At 55.1% G+C, this 18,554-nt stretch overlaps 4 protein-coding genes across 4 annotated transcripts; all 4 read right to left on the bottom strand.

Annotated features, from left to right (window-relative positions):
• Window positions 1–9: 9 nt before the first annotated feature.
• Window positions 10–6,367, bottom strand: BESB_025770 (uncharacterized protein; the record flags this gene model as incomplete). The annotated part of the gene is made up of 8 exons (XM_029361257.1): window positions 10–303; window positions 684–1,654; window positions 2,150–2,270; window positions 2,793–2,938; window positions 3,113–3,266; window positions 3,563–3,897; window positions 4,117–5,710; window positions 6,215–6,367. The coding sequence occupies 8 exons, from the start codon at window positions 6,365–6,367 to the stop codon at window positions 10–12; spliced, it is 3,768 nt and encodes a 1,255-aa protein (XP_029215612.1).
• Window positions 6,368–8,717: 2,350 nt separating this feature from the next.
• Window positions 8,718–9,941, bottom strand: BESB_025760 (uncharacterized protein; the record flags this gene model as incomplete). Its single annotated transcript, XM_029361256.1, has 1 exon — window positions 8,718–9,941. The coding sequence occupies one exon, from the start codon at window positions 9,939–9,941 to the stop codon at window positions 8,718–8,720; it is 1,224 nt and encodes a 407-aa protein (XP_029215611.1).
• Window positions 9,942–11,858: 1,917 nt separating this feature from the next.
• BESB_025750 (uncharacterized protein) lies at window positions 11,859–12,581 on the bottom strand (the record flags this gene model as incomplete). The annotated part of the gene is made up of 1 exon (XM_029361255.1): window positions 11,859–12,581. One exon carries the CDS (start codon window positions 12,579–12,581, stop codon window positions 11,859–11,861), a length of 723 nt encoding a protein of 240 aa, XP_029215610.1.
• Window positions 12,582–15,028: 2,447 nt separating this feature from the next.
• BESB_025740 (uncharacterized protein) lies at window positions 15,029–17,980 on the bottom strand (the record flags this gene model as incomplete). Its single annotated transcript, XM_029361254.1, has 2 exons — window positions 15,029–15,670; window positions 15,989–17,980. 2 exons carry the CDS (start codon window positions 17,978–17,980, stop codon window positions 15,029–15,031), a joined length of 2,634 nt encoding a protein of 877 aa, XP_029215609.1.
• Window positions 17,981–18,554: the final 574 nt, after the last annotated feature.

The following is an 18,554-nucleotide window of genomic DNA, read 5'->3' as shown; positions in this document are numbered from 1 at the left end:
TCCACTGTGTTAGTATACGTCGGGGCACATAGCAAAACGCCCTTGTCCCGAAGTGTGGCAGCTGCCGTTGCTCGCTGTACTCCTTTCCATTGAAGCTGAGAGCGGCCGCCACCGCTCCTCCCAGTAGCGGCCGTTGTACAGCCACTCTTCAACTCCCGTCACCATACTAATGCCCCTTTCAAACCATAGCGGCTGCCATGCTGCTTCGCCGCCGTCCCGCGAGCGAGTCGCAGCGCGCTGCTTCTCTTCAAGACGCAGCTTTTCCATTTGCGCGCCCGCGGAATCACCTTCTTCGTATTTCCGCTGTGAAGGGCACCAAGGCAGCCAGAACAATTGTTAGCCACAGAAAAGGAACTGAGAAAACATATAGGGAACGACTACGCATTCGTCTTCGACGTGCCGGAGAAACTAGCAGCCTCCCACGCACACGAAGGTTATGGGGAACGATGCGGTGAATAACGACGATAGTGGCACAGATCTTCTGCAAGGTCGTGGGGTAGCCGCAAATTTCCAGCATGTTTTGCTGCTCCTCTCACCCATAAGGCGCCTGTGAAGGAGGTAGTCTCTTGCCCGCTGGCTCCGTTTTCTCTAACCTCCGAGACGCCCCATACAAGTTTCAGTGCTGTTCTACGGCAGCGAACTCCTTCTTCTGCTGTGAGCTGCGACAGCAGACAGCTTCTTACCAAGTCAGGTCTGAAGCGCGAGTCAGTGGGAGCGGGGCCGGTTTCTCTGGCGTCGCGGTTTGTATCGAAGACAGGCCGATAGTCCTCAGCAATTTCATTCAGCTCCAGGGCGAATGCAGGCATATTGTAGTACAGAGTCGCGCTGGCAGGCTTCGGTGTCGCTTCCCAAACTACAAAGAGCGTGTCATCGTCGCTACCCGGATCGTCCGCCTTCTCGACCTCCTTCACCTTCCCCTGTTCGGAAATGTGGTGTTCTCCTGTTTCTGTTGGCTCCGGGCAAGTCCTCACGAGATGGTGTTCATCGGAACCAAAATGATCTGCAGTTTCAGGTCCTACGAGTTGCTGTTTGATGCTGCCATCTGGGCACTCTGTGCCGTGGCGCGAAGTCCCTCGCGGAGGCGGAAGGCTCCGTGATCCTTGTTTGTTCAGTCTCGGTGGGGGTCGGGCGACCCACTTGGGGGTTGACACGCGACGTCTGCCACGGCTGAAGCTGCGCATGGAGCTGTCCCTTTTGCCTTGATCCGGTCTCTCGCAGTGCGAAAGCGTCCCTTTTTGCATCTTGCACTCCTCATAACTGTTTTTTCCCAGCCTAGTCATCCACAAGCGCTTACTCCAGCAGCCATCAATGAAAAAGCGAGGGTTACCGGACTTGTCCAGCACTTCCGCGCGCAGCCCGTTGCTTCCGTCGCATTCCTTGCAAAGCCACGAGTCCGTTCGCCGGCCCAAGCGGCCTCGTTTTATACGCAACGATGCAGCGGCGGAAACAGTTCGGGAGTTGCTTTCGTGATCTCTACACGTTTGAGGGGATGGCCTAGTTGGTGGGACTTCCGACTGGAAAGACGATAGCCATGAACCACCAGACGTCTTGGAATGAGGCGACGAAGTCGCAGGCAGGAACGAAACGCGCGCGTTCTCGCGCGTTGTGAGGTTAGTGACCGTCAGGTCGCCGACCCACTCCATCCACATTGTCCCTGCATAGTGTTGATAAAGCAGCGGGGGGGCAGATGCACGTGAGGAGTGTCAGCAACTGCCACGAGATCGTTCACACTTTTCCTAAGCCAGGCAGCGCTGATCTCGCACTGTGATCGTCGGAAGCAAGCAGGCCTCTTGAACTGAGACGCCGGTTTGGCCTTCGCGGGCGAGGGCCTCCGTGACTTTTAAGACTCTGAGAGGTAGCGAGAGTGAGTTAAACCAGCCGTATTAAGACTCTGAGAGGTAGCGAGAGTGTCCTTTCTCAGTTGTAATCCTCCTTTTCTGAAGTCGTCTAACAAAACTCACAGCGTCGTTTCGCCGTCCTTTCCACTAGGCTGGCGGCAAGAGTTCTCGTGCAGCCGACTAAGAGAACGTGCGCGTAGGTTTCGTGTACCAGCCGGCATCTTGTCGCTGAGCGTACGAGTCTTTTGACTCGCCATTGATGCTAGTGAAATTAGTTAGGATGCTCGTCTTTCCAGCTGGGGCAGACATACCAAAGAGGATGTTGTGGACGCGGGTGCTGGGGCGGCACCACGTGTAATCCTCGAATCCTCCGCCAGGCAGTAAGAGCCGTAGTGTCACCGTGCCCGAGTTGCAGCAATCGACGTGCGTCCCCTACGAAACAGACGCTAAGCACACACCTGCGCATCACGCGAATAGAAATGAAAGGTGCATGGTAAATGACTATATGTCCACGCTGCCCATCCCCCACTGATCGCAGTCCGCTCCGCCTTCGATTAGTACTCTTTACAAATAACCAGTGTACTGTTACAAAGAGGCTCACGCGCATGTACCTCTGTGCGACCGAGCAACCGGCGGCCCACGACGGAGTGAATCACTTCAACGGACAGCGCGCTACACTCGTAAGTTTTCAGCGAGCAATGGCGCAATGGCATTCAGCGAAGACGCGCGACGACGCGATATCATGACGGTTCCGATGAGGGCACGTTTTCGAGGCGGAAGAAAGCACCACTTTGTCGTGGAGCTGTAGGAGAAATAGCGGTGACGAGTCTGAGACGCCTACATGGGTAAGAGCCGGAGCTCACTGCCAATCTAACGCTTCACGTGTCTGCTTCCCGAGGAGCCTATACGCTCCCAACCTACCGCAGCAGAAACTGGAAGGTTCTACTGTCTAACCTGAATGCTCAGTACAGGAGCGACGGTTCCGAAACAGACGAACTCGCCGTTGTGTGCAGCTGCATGGTACGCCGAGACAGGTGGGTGGTGAGACACTTGCTCCGCAATGAAGTTAATTCCTCGATGTGTGCATTCAAACGTCTCTCCTGAGGCACCAAGGGCACGACACCAGCACGCGGACAAAGCGTTCTGCTTAAGGCGACTGAAATGTTCGCCGGGGAGCGCGCCCTTGACTCACTGGTCATACCGCGTTGGCGTTTACCATAGTGTCTTTCTGAAGGAACCGCAGCCTTGCATCTGCTCACAAACTGCCCACTCACCCAACATAGGATTGAAAGGCTTGTAGCAGCGGTCCATGCTGCCCGCATATGCTGAGAGCGCGAAGACGGTGACGTTGGCAAGTCGCTCGGTTGACGTATCCCTGGTGCGCGCGATGGAGAGAAGGTGCGAGTACTCGAAATCCTCGCAGATTCTCTGCAAGTATTTCGCGTAAAACGAGCCTGTCTTGAGAAATAGCAAAAGCATTTCGCGCCCCATTCGGCGACGACGCACGTTCCCCTCTCCTCAGTGATTTAATGTCCAGTACTGCGACCGGTCTGGCTGGTGAGCACAAGCCTAAGGCATGCGTGTGTGAGGCTCGGGCATATTATTGTCGGAGGCGCTGGCGTGTTCAAACTGCTTCATTTATGTAGAGGGTTGTCTGGATGAGACCTAGCTGTAGCATCAGGTAGTCGCACAGGATCTGCGCCGCCATCACCGTTTTGCCGTACCTGTAACATGGAAAGCGGTTCATTGACGCTGATCGGGAGGGCAAAATTGCGCATATCCGCGCCATTTACTTGTCTTAAAATCTTAAAAATACTCAAGCCACTGCTGTTGGGCCTCGCACAAGGCAGCCCTGTCCGACGTTGGACCGACGTTGCTGGATTTGAAGGCAAGTCTTTCAAGGTGCACGGACGGAGGTATGGTTCGATGGGAGATTCTACAGTTTCTTGAAGAGTGAATGGCGTGGTTTCCTCGCTAGTGCCGTTTTCGGCAGGCTTCTGCGGCCGCTTCTTTACTGCATGTCTCTCGCTTTCTAACGACGTCGCTTTTCCTTCTCCAGCTGCGGAGGAGTGTCGCACACACTTGGCTCCCTCGACTACCCCCATAACGTGAGGTGTGCGTGGTATTGTCCCCTCGCACGTTGACTCGCGCCGACATGCTGCTGCGCTTGGGTTCTGTCCGTCGTGGTCTGACCACGCTGTCGCAAAGGATCTCTCACTATAATCACTCTCTTCGCTTTCTTCGTATGTTTTCCAACCGTCAAGCTGGTTTATCACACCTTCAGGCGTAACCCCGCTGCGTAGTGGTGCTGAGGTTTCTTCTCGGCTGCACGCAGCGTCTTGTCGCGTAGACGATACAACCCTAACTACATCGTCTCTCAGCTTCGCCGCCACTGGCAGGTGTAGCGCGCACTGAGGGCTATTCTTCGGAGGCAAAAGCTGCCGGGGTATTTCCTCTGCGGCAGTCAAATACTTTTGCTGTTTCCGGGCTGACACCACGGTGGTGTCATCGGCGAAGATTTCTTCCTCTGGAGTTGTGTTCCTATCTGGTAATGACAGAAATGACTCGGCTGACTGCAGCTGTGACGCTATGCTCACTTCGCCGACATGCTCCTTCGAGTCATTCCCCCTTCTATTGTGCTCCGCAGCAGCAGCTGGTCCAAAGGAGCAGTTCATCATCAGAACAGGATCTACAACTGATGCTAGCGAGTCACATGAGTAACCTGAGTTGAAACCTGGGTGTGCAGCATGATCTTCAGGATGAGTGAAAATGGTGTTGTTGCCGGTACTGCTGGAGTCAAAAGCTTGTCTCGGTTGTGATTTGCCGTCGGCGTAGCGCATTGAAGACGAACGGTCTTGTTGCGGAACTTCAGCATCCCCGCCACTAACACTTTGTGTGCTGTTGACGCTTGAGACTGTACATGCTGTGTTCCTTGATCGCTGAGAGTTGCCTCCCGCCGAACGAGTCCTTCCGCTGCGTCCGGCTGCGTGGGTCAACGGCAGCCATGTTCCAGTGCTGCGTCTGTATCTGAAATTGTGGCTCAGTGTCGGTTTGTCCGACTCAGCGTCCTGGGGGAGCGCTGCGTCTCTAGCATCTTGATATGCGTGTACCAATCCCTGGGAGTGGCCTTCCGAGGTGGAAGCCACATCAGCTCCAGCAGGGGACGCACGCCTGTCTTGCCGTAATCCATTTGAATGCTGAGCTTTATCCGGTCGTGACTTACCCCGACAGAACCGCCGCGCGTAGGCCTTATTTGGGCGCGATTGACCAATCGTTGTGGGCGGGGCCGTGCTTGCCGTAGTAGGCTCTACATGACACTGGGGTCGTCCCGGAACGGCTGGATCTGGCAGGATCTTAGTAAATGCGATGCTATCTGCATCGACGCACGCGCCGCCGCAAGTCTCTCCACCCCAAGCTGCAGGTAAGCAACATCCTTCTTTCGAAGAAAAGGTTGGTGGTTCCCTGGATGCTTGTACCGGCCGCCTGGTCGCCTGTTCCAGCCTTTTTGTATGCTGGCGGACACGCCTACTGTCTTGCGTTTTATTCCTTTGTTGCAGGGAGCCAGGGGCGTCCGTATCGTTCCGATTGGCCCCCAAAGCTGGGGTCAAAGTGTCACCTAAGTGCTTCTTTGCGCTAACAGCAGGACGCAACGAGTGTAGGACAGAGGCAACAACCCCCTTCTGAGAGGTTCTGAGACTATGAGTGTAAGATGGCAATGGGTTCCCGCCACTTCCATGGCTGTGCTCCGCATCTTGCTGTCCCAAAATTGCGGACGGCGCTGAGCAAGGGACTGTTGGAAGATCTTCCGATTCTGGATGCGTTCTGTTATCGAGGCTGATGGTGCTGTTGCTGAGGCATCTGGCCAATTTCGGCTGCGCAAACGATCATAAACAAAACGTGAAAAATTCTGCGGTACGTTTTTTCCATCAGCATGAGATACGATACGAGCTTCACCGGCAGCCGAGGAAACTGTGTTCGAGACTGGGACACAGGCGCTGCGCAGCGTAAAACACGACCGCCCCCCCCCTCCAATAGGCGCCGAATACCAGCAGAGAATGGAAAGAGCTTGCAGAGATATGGTGTATTACAGGCGTTTGTTTGTCGCCCATGTGTGCGCGTCAAACTTGCGTGAGTACTCCACGGGCTACTAGGCGGCATGTGTCAACACTAAAGGACAGGAGTCGAACTCTCTTTTGCTCGAAGCTCCAATAGTGTTTCATCATGCGCTTTAGGTGCTAGGTGCACGACTCCCGGATGTGCTACGTGACAGGCGCACGCAGGGCAAACTCGCTCATGAGAGAAGCACAAAAAAACTTGGCTGGACGCGCCCACCGGTGTCGGGGGAGTGGATGGCCGTATATATTACCCATACTCACGCGAGCACTGATGCGTCTAGGCTCCGAATTCCCTTGAGGATTCCGACTCGAAATGACCCCAGGTCCGGTTTCCCAGTTTCCCCCAACCTCGTTTCCTGCGGCGCGGCTCATCTTCTCGGCGGACAGCGGATTGTTGTTGAGTTCTACCGACATGATGGTGAAGACGTAGGTTTAACAGAAGAGCCTAGAGCAACCTAGCACTGAAGCAGACGAGTCTTGGGAGAGGGATCCCCCGAGAGCCCACGGGCAAAAGCGTCTCGTCTGTCAGCCCAAACTGAAACCAGTTCTACACATGTGCGTCGCGGTGGTGTGACTCGATGTGAAGCATGGAAAAAGGTGGAGATAGAACCGTCAGGAAAATATCGCAGTGCTCCATGGGCACGATTAGACAGCATGGCATCTGCTCATCAGTCTCAGGTGAACACCCCTCGACACTTTTCTCTGACACGCCAAACTGGCAATTTGACAACCATCCCATAACCTATATACACGTTCTCACTCATGTTCTTTTGTGGCATCTCCTGTAGCATTAATGCAACATGTTTGTGGGCTCTCCCAAGCTGTAAAGGAGAGACTACCCTGCACAGGAGACGCCTTTGACATATCTTCTCTCTGTGGTTAACTAGGCACCAAATTTCGGCGTTTTTTGTTTCGTCTCCTGAGAGAGTCTGTTGCTCAATTCTTTCACGAACACGCACTGTCCAGCCAGAGGCAGACACGTCGACAGGCAATGCACCAAGCAGATGTCTCCCTGTATTGTGCACGAACTACGGAACGCGCTAGTCAGCGTCCGCATCAATTATGAAATGACGCAACAGTGTAGTAGCATGCTTTGGCGCTGTCTCGGCGCTGGGAGAGAATTTATGTGTACCAGGCCGTTGTCCACCAGCGATGAGCGCCAGGCTACCTCTAGCAGTAAACAACGACAGCCAGTAGATTATGGCAGCTTGCACCCACCTTGACGCGTGTTCTTTCGTACACAACCTGAAGTAGCCGTGTCTCGTGGGCGGCATATTTACTTTTCGGTCTTGCCCGTCTTCATGCCGTGCCCCACACGCTGCAGCCCTAAATTCCGTTCCGGTGGCTGATGCATCCCATATGACCTGTACACGACCCTACCAGTAGGTAACCATGCCAGGGGATCCCCGCTGCAGATATGTAAACGACACAAGGAAGAACTACGAGGCTTTACACGGTAACGGTTTAAAACACGCGCATGCATTACGTTGAGCGTGATATTCGCATGCGCTTCCACGGAACGCCTTTTATTTTCCATGTTGCGCTTAGTGCGGTTCGTACAAGCGGGCTATGTGAGTTTAGTGAGACATGTGCACAACTTCTTGAAACATCAAGCGTTTCTATAATAATCAAGCCGCGCCAAGGAGACGGGCACGTTTCGCCGAATCAGTCAGGGGTGGCACGAAATCCGACAGGAACAAGCGATGCCGAGTCTGACGGTGGGCGCAAAACCGCAGGCGAGTATGTCAGGCGAGACGATGTCCTGCCACGCACACCGTCATAAGCAGGATTTTCTGAATGACAATACAAAAGGTGAGATCGTCGACGTATCCCACCCAGCAGGTTACATGTGGCTAGTCGGGGTGCTGCGTCTTTACACTCGAAGAGAGGGCAGAAATATCCGTGGGACAAACATGCACGGAGTTTACCGCTCCTGTATAATAGGAGAGGGAATGCGGTCAGGTCTCTGCTGCGTGTAGAGGCGAGATTCACCCCGCGTGATACACGTTATAAGGCGCCATGTGCGCCATGCGCACCGCAGTGTCTCAGACCTTCAGAGTGGGTCATCACAGAATTTTCAGGAATTGCCCAGTGGAGGATTCCCGATAGATGCACAGTGTGCCTCTTTCAACTAGTCAAAGTGTCGAGCAACAGTAGCCGTGGAGGGCTAGACAAGTTCCGTGAAGGAGGGGGAGGTGCCGTAATGTGGAACGAAAGATGCACGACAAAGAAAGCAGGCGCACCGGATACGCACGAAGTGGACATCACGAACAGAGCTAGATGCACAAATAGGACGCGTTTGTGCGCCACCACACCAAATAGAGTAACACCGTGTTGTGCCCTCGTGAACGAGGATCGATGCGAAAGCTCGCCCTGATTTAGTATTCCCACAGGGTCTCTTGTGCTCCCAGTGCCACACAAGACGCTGTTGTGGAAGACGGTAGCAGCCCATAGCTCCTATGGCGTCGCACACCACGAACACGAGGCCTTGCTGCTACGTGCTTGACGAGGAACTACCCTGTTCCTCAAGCAGACTAACACGGCAACAAGACAAGAGAAACACTCGCAGGGCGGGGTGGATCTCGCCGATGTAGGCGGCTCCGTTGCTCTCTCCCTCCTCTGCGGAAATGTCGGAATGGAGAGTCTTCTGTCTCAAAGCTGAAACTGTCCTACGCGCCTACTCAGTCGCGTACCTCCGCTGCTTCCTTTCTTCCGCCCAGCTTCACGAAAACACGCACTCGCGGAAAATTCATTTCTTGCTGTATTACTTGGGCGGACTGGAAGAGTTGGCACTCTGCCAGTCATCCGTCCACCACCCCGTGTTGCCCTTCCGCACTTCGCCCCATCGAAGCCGCTTGAGCTTCAGCAGATCGACCCCCTGGACGGCGAATGCGAGACGTGTCGTGTTGCTTCTGTTCTGAAGGAAATTCTGTTTCTTCCAGAAGCCCCTCTGGGGGAACGCGCGCTTCCTGTCCTTTTTGTCGGTTCTCACTTTATTACACCGGTACTCTCGCTTCGCTCCTTCATCAGGCTCTCCAACCGCACCTTGAGTCGCTTCGGCATCACTCTCTGGGTGGACAGAGCCCTGCTGCGTCGCGGGCATTTCAATTCGAACTAAGGGCACCGCTCGGCTGGCATCGCCCACCCGTGGGTCTCGTAGAGGCACTGTGCTTGGAACTGGCGGCCGCCACAACCGCGCTGAGAAATCATCGGCATATGAGGATCGCTCCATCACGCGACAGGCGTGGCTCACAGGCCCCCAAACCGTACTTAAACCCTCGTGCGGCTCCTCGTATATTCGACGGACGGCATGGTGCACGGATGTGTAGCTCTGTGCGGAACCCGATGTTGAGCAGCTGAAAACGACTCCTCCGCGCGTCGTCATCGCTTCGCGAAGGCGAGCTGCGTCGACCGATCCGCTTTGCTGCGACTCGGGCTGCGCCGCGACACCCCGCTCTCGAGGAGTCTCAGACAGCTCGCCGAAGCATAATCGAGAGCACCAACCGACCGCGTGCCTCGCAGTCTGGGACGCGTCTTCGCAGCTGTGTTGGCGCCACCCGAGCTGCGATGCGACTGACACTGCAGCGAGGGCACGCACGCCGTGGGAGTGTGGATGAGCAGGTGGAATCAGCCACGCGCAAGGACTCGCCACTCTGTACGCAGGCGCATCTCCGCAGCTGCGCTCCACAGCCTCCGTAGGCACGGCCGCGGACGCCTCAGCAGGCGACGCCCCCAGCGCGCCAATTCGAAAAGCTCCAGGCACCAGTTCCCTCGCGCGACCGCCGAAAAGTTGTGAACAGCTGGTTCGCCCTTCCTCCAAGCCGCGAGTCTCCTCTGAAGTCTCACAACACGCAGGAGCAACGCCCAGGGATGGCCCCGTCGATGAGCGCGCGGACATCCGAGCGCCGTCGGCGACGGCCCGGAAGGGCCTCATCGGCATGATTCGCCTGATGTGTGGCGGAGCTGCCCGCGAGAACTGGCATGCCATTTTTCTAAATCGTTGAGGTGACAGCAGCAACTCCTTGCTTTCTTGTCGAACCTCACTGATAGGGTCGCCGGAATGCGCAGCCGACTGTCTAGGAACGCAGGCAGGTCAACTGAAAGACGTCGTTTACTGTGAACAGCATGCGAGAATACGCAGCCACCGGTTCTCTGTCAACTGAAAGGCGTCTTTTATTGTGAACAGCGTGTGAGATTACACGGCCACCGGTTCTCTGTCAACGGAAATGCGTCGTTTATTGTGAGCATCATGCGAGAATACACAGCCACCCGTTCTCTGTCAACTGAAAGGCGTCGTTTATTGTGAACAGCATGCGAGCATACGTGGCCACCAGTTCACTGTCCTGTAACTATCTCAACATCGGTGTACAATTGTGGGCACATTACGCGCCTTTGGCTCATATTCGAAAAGAAGAAACATCCGCCTCTGCGGTGCATGCCGTCGGGACACCCAGAGGCATGAGGTAAGAATTCCGCAGAGGAGAACGCAGGCCAGGCGAGAAAACCGTTCAGCCTACGTCACCGACGCATATGCAGGACGATAGAATCAAGGAACACGCAAACGAAGACGGATGCTAGATAAAACCCAGCAGTGAGATTTACGCAAGCGCGAGTGTCTACTGTTGATACGCCAGTTACACACGGGGCCTGATCGAGTCACCCTCGCGCCCAGCGCACAACCAGCTTTGGAAACGGTACTTGTCACGACAAAAAGGGCATGACGACTTGTGTTTCGGTCCACTGTTGCGGTATTCTTTCCATACCCATGTGGCCACGGCATGCATGCGGCAGAAGTTCCGAAGCAAAGTCGCGCGCAGGCATGCAGGCGTGGTGGAGTTAGGAAGTAGGAGTGGTAGGGTGAGGACGTCGAGCAAATCTCATGTGCAGGTCACATCTACGCAGTAGGCAGTGGCGCTTGCGTAAATCTTACTTCTGGATTTCACCTGGCGTCTGTCTTCGTTCGTGTGCTTCTTGAGTTTGAACCTCCTATCTGCGTTCCTCTGGGGGGGAGGCCGCACTTTACCTGTAACCTCGCCATGCTGTGTGTGACCTCTGTTCCAGCGCAACCGGACAACTCCTCCGTCAATGTATCTCGGGTCCTGACCCTGTAGGAGGTCGTGTCTTGTTGACTAGCGGTGTTGTCAGGGAACGTGGGACGGAGGTTGAAAACAGAGGGGCGTGGAAGGTGCGTGTGATGCAATAAGGTGTTCTGAGAGTTCAAGGCGCTGACCCGACACGCTATTCTGGTGCGGGTGCGTGGAGGAAGACGTGAATGACAATACCTATCTGGCGCGGCCGGATGGTCTAGGTGTAAACAGCACTGATTTCGTTCTTGCGGATGTATAAACCCTTTCCCCCACTGCGGGCCGCGACGATGCCCTTTGCAGGGTGCACGTCCCGCCTTATTCCAGTCTACAATGTTCTGCGGTCACATGCGCGCTTGTTGGGAGGAAAACGAATTATGGCAGCAGCGAAGGTTCCCACGCTACTGAAGCTAGAGAAGATGGAACTTCTTACATTACCGCGCATACCACCTTGACTGCACTAAGTCTGCTTTTGCGCGTCCTTGTGAAGGTAGCCGCACACCACTAACGTCACAGAGGTAGTAATACATTGCCGTCGTGGCGTTCCACACTTTTTTAATGATGCATTTTGGATCCCCGGTGCAGCCTGGATGCGGCTTGCGAAAACGAAACGGAACTTCAACTTAACTTTTACGGCGGGATTCTAGAAGTCTCAGCCTTGAAGGGGTTGGCGTGTGCACGCGCAGTGAACAAAAACTTCTCCGGACCACGCATAAAACAGCATAGGATGGATAGTAAGAGAAAACGTGGCTAATTCACCAGTGCATGGTCACCTTACGTATCTGGTGCCATTCGTAGATAGTTGGGTACAGGCAACAACCTCACTGCCCCAGCCAGTACCTGACAACTTTGCTGGCGAGTCGAAACACGCCCAAGGTAGCCACCATTGCCCCGTATGTCATTATGAAGCGTATAAGAGTTCGGGACAACTTGGCAGACAGATCATTCGGTTCCGGAGTAGCGACTTCGGCGACTTCGGGAGATGTCACTTTTTCACTCTCGACTTCGGCCTCTTTCTCTTCTCCACTCTCGACTTTGGCCTCTTTCTCTTTTTCACTCTTGACTTCGGCCTCTTTCGCTTTCGGCGCGGGCTCCTGTTTCGGCTCCTCAGCCTCTTGGACCTCGAGCGTCTTGTATGTTTTCCAAAGGATGAAGACAGACGCAGCCGAGATGGCAGTCGTAACGAGCAGCAGGGCCGTCCACTGTGTAATCGCGCTATACAGTGCAGCTTTCCTGCGCTTCTCCAGTTTCTGTTTCCTGCGCAAGCCCCGCTGCTCCCTCAAGTTGAGTTCTTCTTGATTTCTCCGGAGGGTTTCTGGACCCTGTGCGAAGAGATCGTCAGCGAACACTGGGACGGTCTTCTCCTCGTCATATTCTGGTTCATCTGCCTCATTGAGGGAATAGTCCACCTCCTCCGGCACCGCCGGAGCTTCTGGTGCGGAGGCGACGCCAGGGGCCACAGAAACCGTAGGCTGTGTCGCCAAAGCCAGCAGAAGCAGGAGAAAGGAAAGGGCTGCAGCCGCGCAGCGAAGAAGGCCCTCCATCGTTTGTATCTAGAAAAGAACTCAACTGTGTGAAGATAAAATAAATATCGCCGATGCGTACAGACTCTCGTGTACAGGCTTCAGAGACCGCGAACCACCTCGAGGTTTTGTGGTCTCGAGGTCGGCCTTCGAGCGCCTCCAGACCGCTTCATCAAACAGGAATACAGCAATGTCGTTAATTGGAATCCCGTTCCAGCCGGCATCCGTTAGCCCCCTCCTCGCTTTTGGGCAGAAACACAGGGAGCGAGGCCTCCCAGCTGCCTGCTTCTAGGGACTTGTAACGAAGACGGCGGTGTAGAGGTCTTAGCCTAGCAGACTAACCGGCTTTAAAGTGTCACTTCCGTGTTTACCGAGGTACGTGCATCCTCTGTAAAGCGGCATGCCCCCATGACACGGAGTCCACTCGGCTTTGCAGCTGCCGTCCTCATACGAGATCCTCCGCCGCGCTACGGAAACCATCCGAGCGAGTACTTTCCTTCCGCGAGGGCCAGCGACTGACTGAAATATAACATTACGAAGAGGCAGAATATAATAGAAATACAAACCTTCGATGTTTTAAGACAACCTGCAGACGGTTAAAGCCCCCCACCACGGAACAGTGGAGGAGGGGTTAAGGTCGCGCGTTTGAGGCGCCGGTACGTAGCGCGGGAGGCGAAATGGCGAAGCGGCAACGCAAGGGCGTGCGGAAAATAGTGCCCATCACATCGCGTATTTTTCGTCAGGCCTAGTGCAAAAAAAATCTCTTTTAAAAAGCGGGCTCTTGCTTACGCCGATAAAATGAGGGTCCTTCGCTCCTGGCATCATCGACCCTCTCGCCCTGCAGCGGGGATCGTCGGCTGCACGGAAAAACTGGCTGGCTTTTCGGCACGGCACACCGCGGCAACGGCCAGCCGGGCACAGGTGCCCCCCACGGGACATTGACCGCCGCTGAGTGTTTAGCTCACACAAATTGGGTCTCGTTTAACGTTTTCTACTTCGCGGCACCAGTCGGTATCTTCCAATGAAGCTTTGGGCAGTCCGCGTAAGACAGGACCCGCCCGCTTCACTGCGGGTAAGCCGCCTTTGCCTTCTGCGGACAGCCGGGTCGCGGCGCAGGAAGAGTATACGGAGACTCGCCACAGCCGCTGTGGCGATCGCCGGGGAATAATGCCGCATGACGGAAAACGCAGGACACGTAGGAAGCGTCCTTCCCCCCTACACCAGCTTTGTCCGCACGAGAGACGCCGAATGAGCTTCCGGATTCAACATGAAGCTGTGCAGTGGGTGGTAGACACGTCAAAAAACATTCCAGCACCGAGCCGCTCGCACACCTCCCACCCCGATCGTATGATCCAGACTAAGGGGGAGCGCAGCTGACCGGTATCCTGGACTCTCGCATCAGAAAGTTCGTAGAAAATTTTAAATGGAGCGGTCACCAGCTCACTGTATTCGAGCAGTCGGAAAGTAGTCCGGTACCACCGAGGAGGAACGCTGCAAGCGGCATTGCGTGCACTGGGAGACGGTGGTGGTGGTCTGTCACTTCCTGGCAGAATCCACGGGCTGCGGAATGAGGCGCTCGATGTACGGAAGACGTCTCGCCAGTGCTCCCGACGTAGGTATCAACGTCACCGTATTATGACGGCTGGAGAGGGGAGTGCAACTGGCGGCACCCTAGGCGTGTGTCACTAAAAAAGGGTGCGCGCCGCCGCAGAAAAGGATCGAACCCGGCCTCAGTACCGCTCCAGTCCGGACTGACGGGTGCTCAGGTACCCACGAGCAGTTGTAGTGTTCGTCAGCGATATTTCGGACTGATAAGCCGCTATGAATAGCTTTCTGCCACGCGCCTTGACAGAGCAGCGGACCACGTATGTGGCATGCCGTATGAAATATCCTCCTTCGGGAAGGTAGAATACTCCCGTAGCTTGTTTTAAGCAACGCACTCCCCCCGGGAGGTTTTCTAGCAGATAACTTAAGGCGCTCGGCTCTCGTGTTTAGTGACTGCGTGGAGGCAGCGACTGTAGTCATCCACCAGTTTCGTAGACGTGTACTTCGATGCCCTGAGTTAGGTCTGACGAATTCGCGCCCGTAGCCGGAACCTGTCCACAGCCTTTACGAGCCAAACTGTCAGAGTGAATGCTGCGTGGAATCCATTGAGTCATATGCTCTCGAGAGCCGCCGACAGTGAATGAACCCTTCTGAACCAACACAAGCAGTCGCAACCTGCAGTATCGCACGTGTACCAAATGTCACTGACATAGGAGTGGGCAGCCAGCAAGCCGTGTGTGTGACAGAATCCGCTATACTTCAGAGGTGCGTACTTACAGGACCGCTATGCCCAGAATGAAACAACATTCAGTTAAAACGGCGAAGAGGAAGTCGATGGTGCAACCTGCCTTACGGACCCCACACGCCGAACCACACAGCAGGTGCTGCAGTGTCACAACCCGTACACAATTAGGTTGAGGCGACTATACTGCACGTTTCATTCGTTGCATCCTCAGATGTTTCACAGCGTTTATATTTCCGGTAAGCACAGCGCCCAAAACCTCCCAGAATTCCGTCATCCGAGGGTGTTGCAGTTCTGTCTGATTCCTCGCAACCCGGACAGCCGAACTTCGATTTTGTGGCTCAGTTTGCAAAGCGAAGGCTGGGCGGCTCACAGAAGAGCGGCCAGCAGTTTGAATGAGTTCATATTGTCGTCGCCTACGAAGAGCCAAGACATCTTTCTCACTGGCCCCCACGAGCAGACCTGCAGCGGTCTCCCAAAACCGAGCCATCCCTGGATGTTGTCTGGCCGCCACTAGCTCGAGGTGTTCCCTTTTCTGGCTGGTCTCAGCGTCAGTCACCGGTTCTCTGCTCGTCGATTTGCCACCACTTTTGGCGAAGGCAGGCGCCTTATAGTTTGCATCTGACTTCTCCAGTATAGGCTGATTGTCCCCCACTAATGGATCTCTGCTTCGTTTGTCCAGGTGAAATACCTGCTCTGTGGAAACTCCAGAGAACAGAGCTGCGGCCAAGATTGCGCGCATCATCCATGGATGTTCGCGTACGTGCTTCATCAGTAGTGGCGTTTGAAGGCTCGATACTTTTTGAATCGCTTCTCTAGCCTCCTGAAGGCAACGTTCGATCACGGAATGTCAAGGGAATGTAATGCCCCAGCGTATCGTGTTACACGCCGTTTCCTAGCCATAGTGACTGCTACGGAACTGGTATAATATGTGCGAAAACCAAGTCCGCAGCCAGGTCTCGATCTGCCGCTTGGTGCACGTTGGTTTGCCTCCCGTGCCACATGTTCACGGGTATCGCTGCAACAGTCTGTCCTTGTCAGGACGCGCACTTTTGTAGGCCAAATGCATGTGAGGCACACATTTTCGCAGCTCTGTATGAACCTTCAAGTGTCTGAGCGCTGTCGTTTCTTGGTACCGTACATGTGAAGATGCTTTGGTATTGCTTTCCTGTTGGAGCGAATTGCGCTTAGCCTGCTGTTTGGGATTCTCTTGTCCTCCATCGTGTTCAGCAGCTAGGAGCCGCCTCCGCGGGGCCCCTTCGGTGTTTGCGCCTGCATCTGGATTTGTTGCTCCCAGAGGCTCGACGGCATTGGCATTTCCTCCACCGGCCGTTAAAAACGCAGCTGTAGCCGCGTTCGCCGCAGCTGTAGCCGCGGCGGCGATGACGTGTCGAGCAGCACCGGCGGCTGCAGCGGCTCCGGACTCGGCAGCCGCAGACGCAGCCGCAGTAACCATGCGGCGGGCGTTTCTTGGTTGAGAGAAGAGACATGTGTTGCACGCGTTGTTAAAGACTGAATAGGGATCGTTTATTGCACTTGGGAAAAAAAGCAAGGTGCACGACTGGAGAGTGTGAATTCCGGGATAAAGCATATAGCAGACAACTGCTTTTTGGCACCGGAGGCAGGTGTCCACGTCAGAAGACCGGACGGCGCTCTTGCGCCTTGCTGATATCGTAGGAGCATGCACAAAAGATGAATGACTTAAACCACTTTCGATATCATGTTCCTCTTGCTCTCGCTGTGCGCCGGCTCTCCCGTTTGTAGTTGGCGTGGCAGGACTCTCCAACTGGTGCTGATCGTTTAGGTAGCTGTCAATCATCAGCAGCTGCTCTCTCAGATCCGCGGGTGTCACGCCCGGGGGAACGAACTGCGGCGGAGGGCATTCTTCGATTCCCTGCAAATCAGTTGTGCAGCCACTGGCTGATAGTTCGACAGCTCGCTTCGCCCGTTTGGTCCAGTTCCCCTCATCTGCCGGAAGCTGATGCCTAATGGTCTCTGCCCAATCATCTTCAAGTGAAGGCACCTTGGAACTATGTGCAGGAAGTCCCTGACCTGGTTCCATTTCTGGAGAGCCGTGGCTATGGAGCATCTCATTCGGCATGCCCATGTGAGTTCGACTGAAAGACCTGTCATAGTCGAAGTATGGCTCTGAGGGATGTTGCTGCCTTTGTGCCGCCGGAGGACTGGACGAGGCACGGTCCGACGGGAGAGCTGGGTCAAAATGACTCTCACGCAGGCCTGAAAGGCTATGGCGCGGCAGCGGCGGCAACATGCGCCTGTTTTCCGCGCTGATGCCGATGCTGCTGGGGGTAAAGGTGCTCGGCGCCCACACCTGTGCTGGCGGGCGTGGCCGCGGGAGGCTGGTGATGGTCGAATTCTCTGATGGAATCGTGTAATGGCGAAAGGGATGGCGCTGCGCTGTAATCGAAGCCTGGGTCTTTGCACCTGCAAGGATGCCGCCGTGTGCGTGAGGATTCATGTCCTGCTGCGCGTCAGTGGCGTAGGGGCTCTCCCACTCCGAAGGCTCGCCTTCGGTCGACCCCAGCTCTTCCAGCATACCGGACATCGCTACGGCTGCGTCACTATCCTCATCCCAATCCTGCTGGTAAAACGGATCCTCTTCTACATCTCCATAGTCACCAGAGTAGTAGTCTACCGCGTCGTCAGCTCCATCATCCTCGTTAGTAAAATAGGCATCGTCACCTTCCCTTCCGAACCCCTCCGTGCCTCCACTCTCGCCATCTACTTGCGCGCGAAGTGTGTCCTGTAACCGCCGCCGAGGCGGAAACTGTTCAGACCTGAGAAGCGGTGTGCCGTCTAGCGTAATGGCGTCTTCTTCGCCTCTGTGTTTCTCAGATTGTGAACGCTCTTCAGTTTCCTTCTCGTGTTGCGTCGCAGGAGGCTGTGAGGAGGTGCGGACTAATGCGTCTGCTGCGGAAGCCGAAGAGGCCTCAGGCGCCTCAGACGATAAAGCGCAGAGTACTCTATTTCGGCTCTCTACGGAGGTTCCGATACACCAAATCGCTACCACGTAGACGAGTCGAAGAGCGCGGATTTTGCGGTGGGGCAGATAAACCTCTGTCGGCGTCCTCTGCCGGGACGGCGACGGAGACAGGAATGTGCCTAAATCCATGACGGATTTTGTGGTTATGTAATTTCGCTATTCCTGGCACAGGATCCCACGCGCAACAGGGTCCTCGATATCCCGCTGTCCGCGCGTCTGCGGGTTCAGTCGCAACAGAGCGGTAGACAAAACTTTGGTACAGCATACAAAACTAGGAGTCGGGATACAAGGAGCATCCGCGTAAGACACTGTAACCTCTGGACGACGACGTCGGTCGGCGGTATTCGGGGGTTTCTTCCGTGTGGTTTGATCACATCTCGGTATGCACCAAAGCTAAAGCCAGCAGATAATGACGGAATTGCTGCAGCCTGTGTGCAAGTAATAGGCCAAGCTTATTTTGGACACCTTCGAAGTACGGCAGATGTTATTGGCTGATGATAAATTCGCCCTCACCACGCGCCCTGCATGCGTAGCTGCACATGGAGACTGCGTTTTCCTATGCACGGGCTGTGGAGGCAGCCTGCATTTCCGCACCGCCAGATTTGCCCTTTGCATGACCTACTCGAGAAGTTCGAAAGAACCACGGATCAACCAATGCGGTCGGGCTGTACGTATCTGTTTTACTGGGCATTTTCAGTGCACG

The sequence above is a fragment of the Besnoitia besnoiti genome (assembly GCF_002563875.1).
Source record: "Besnoitia besnoiti strain Bb-Ger1 chromosome Unknown contig00014, whole genome shotgun sequence".
Taxonomy (NCBI): domain Eukaryota; phylum Apicomplexa; class Conoidasida; order Eucoccidiorida; family Sarcocystidae; genus Besnoitia; species Besnoitia besnoiti.
This window is presented reverse-complemented; position numbering and strand designations above follow the sequence as displayed.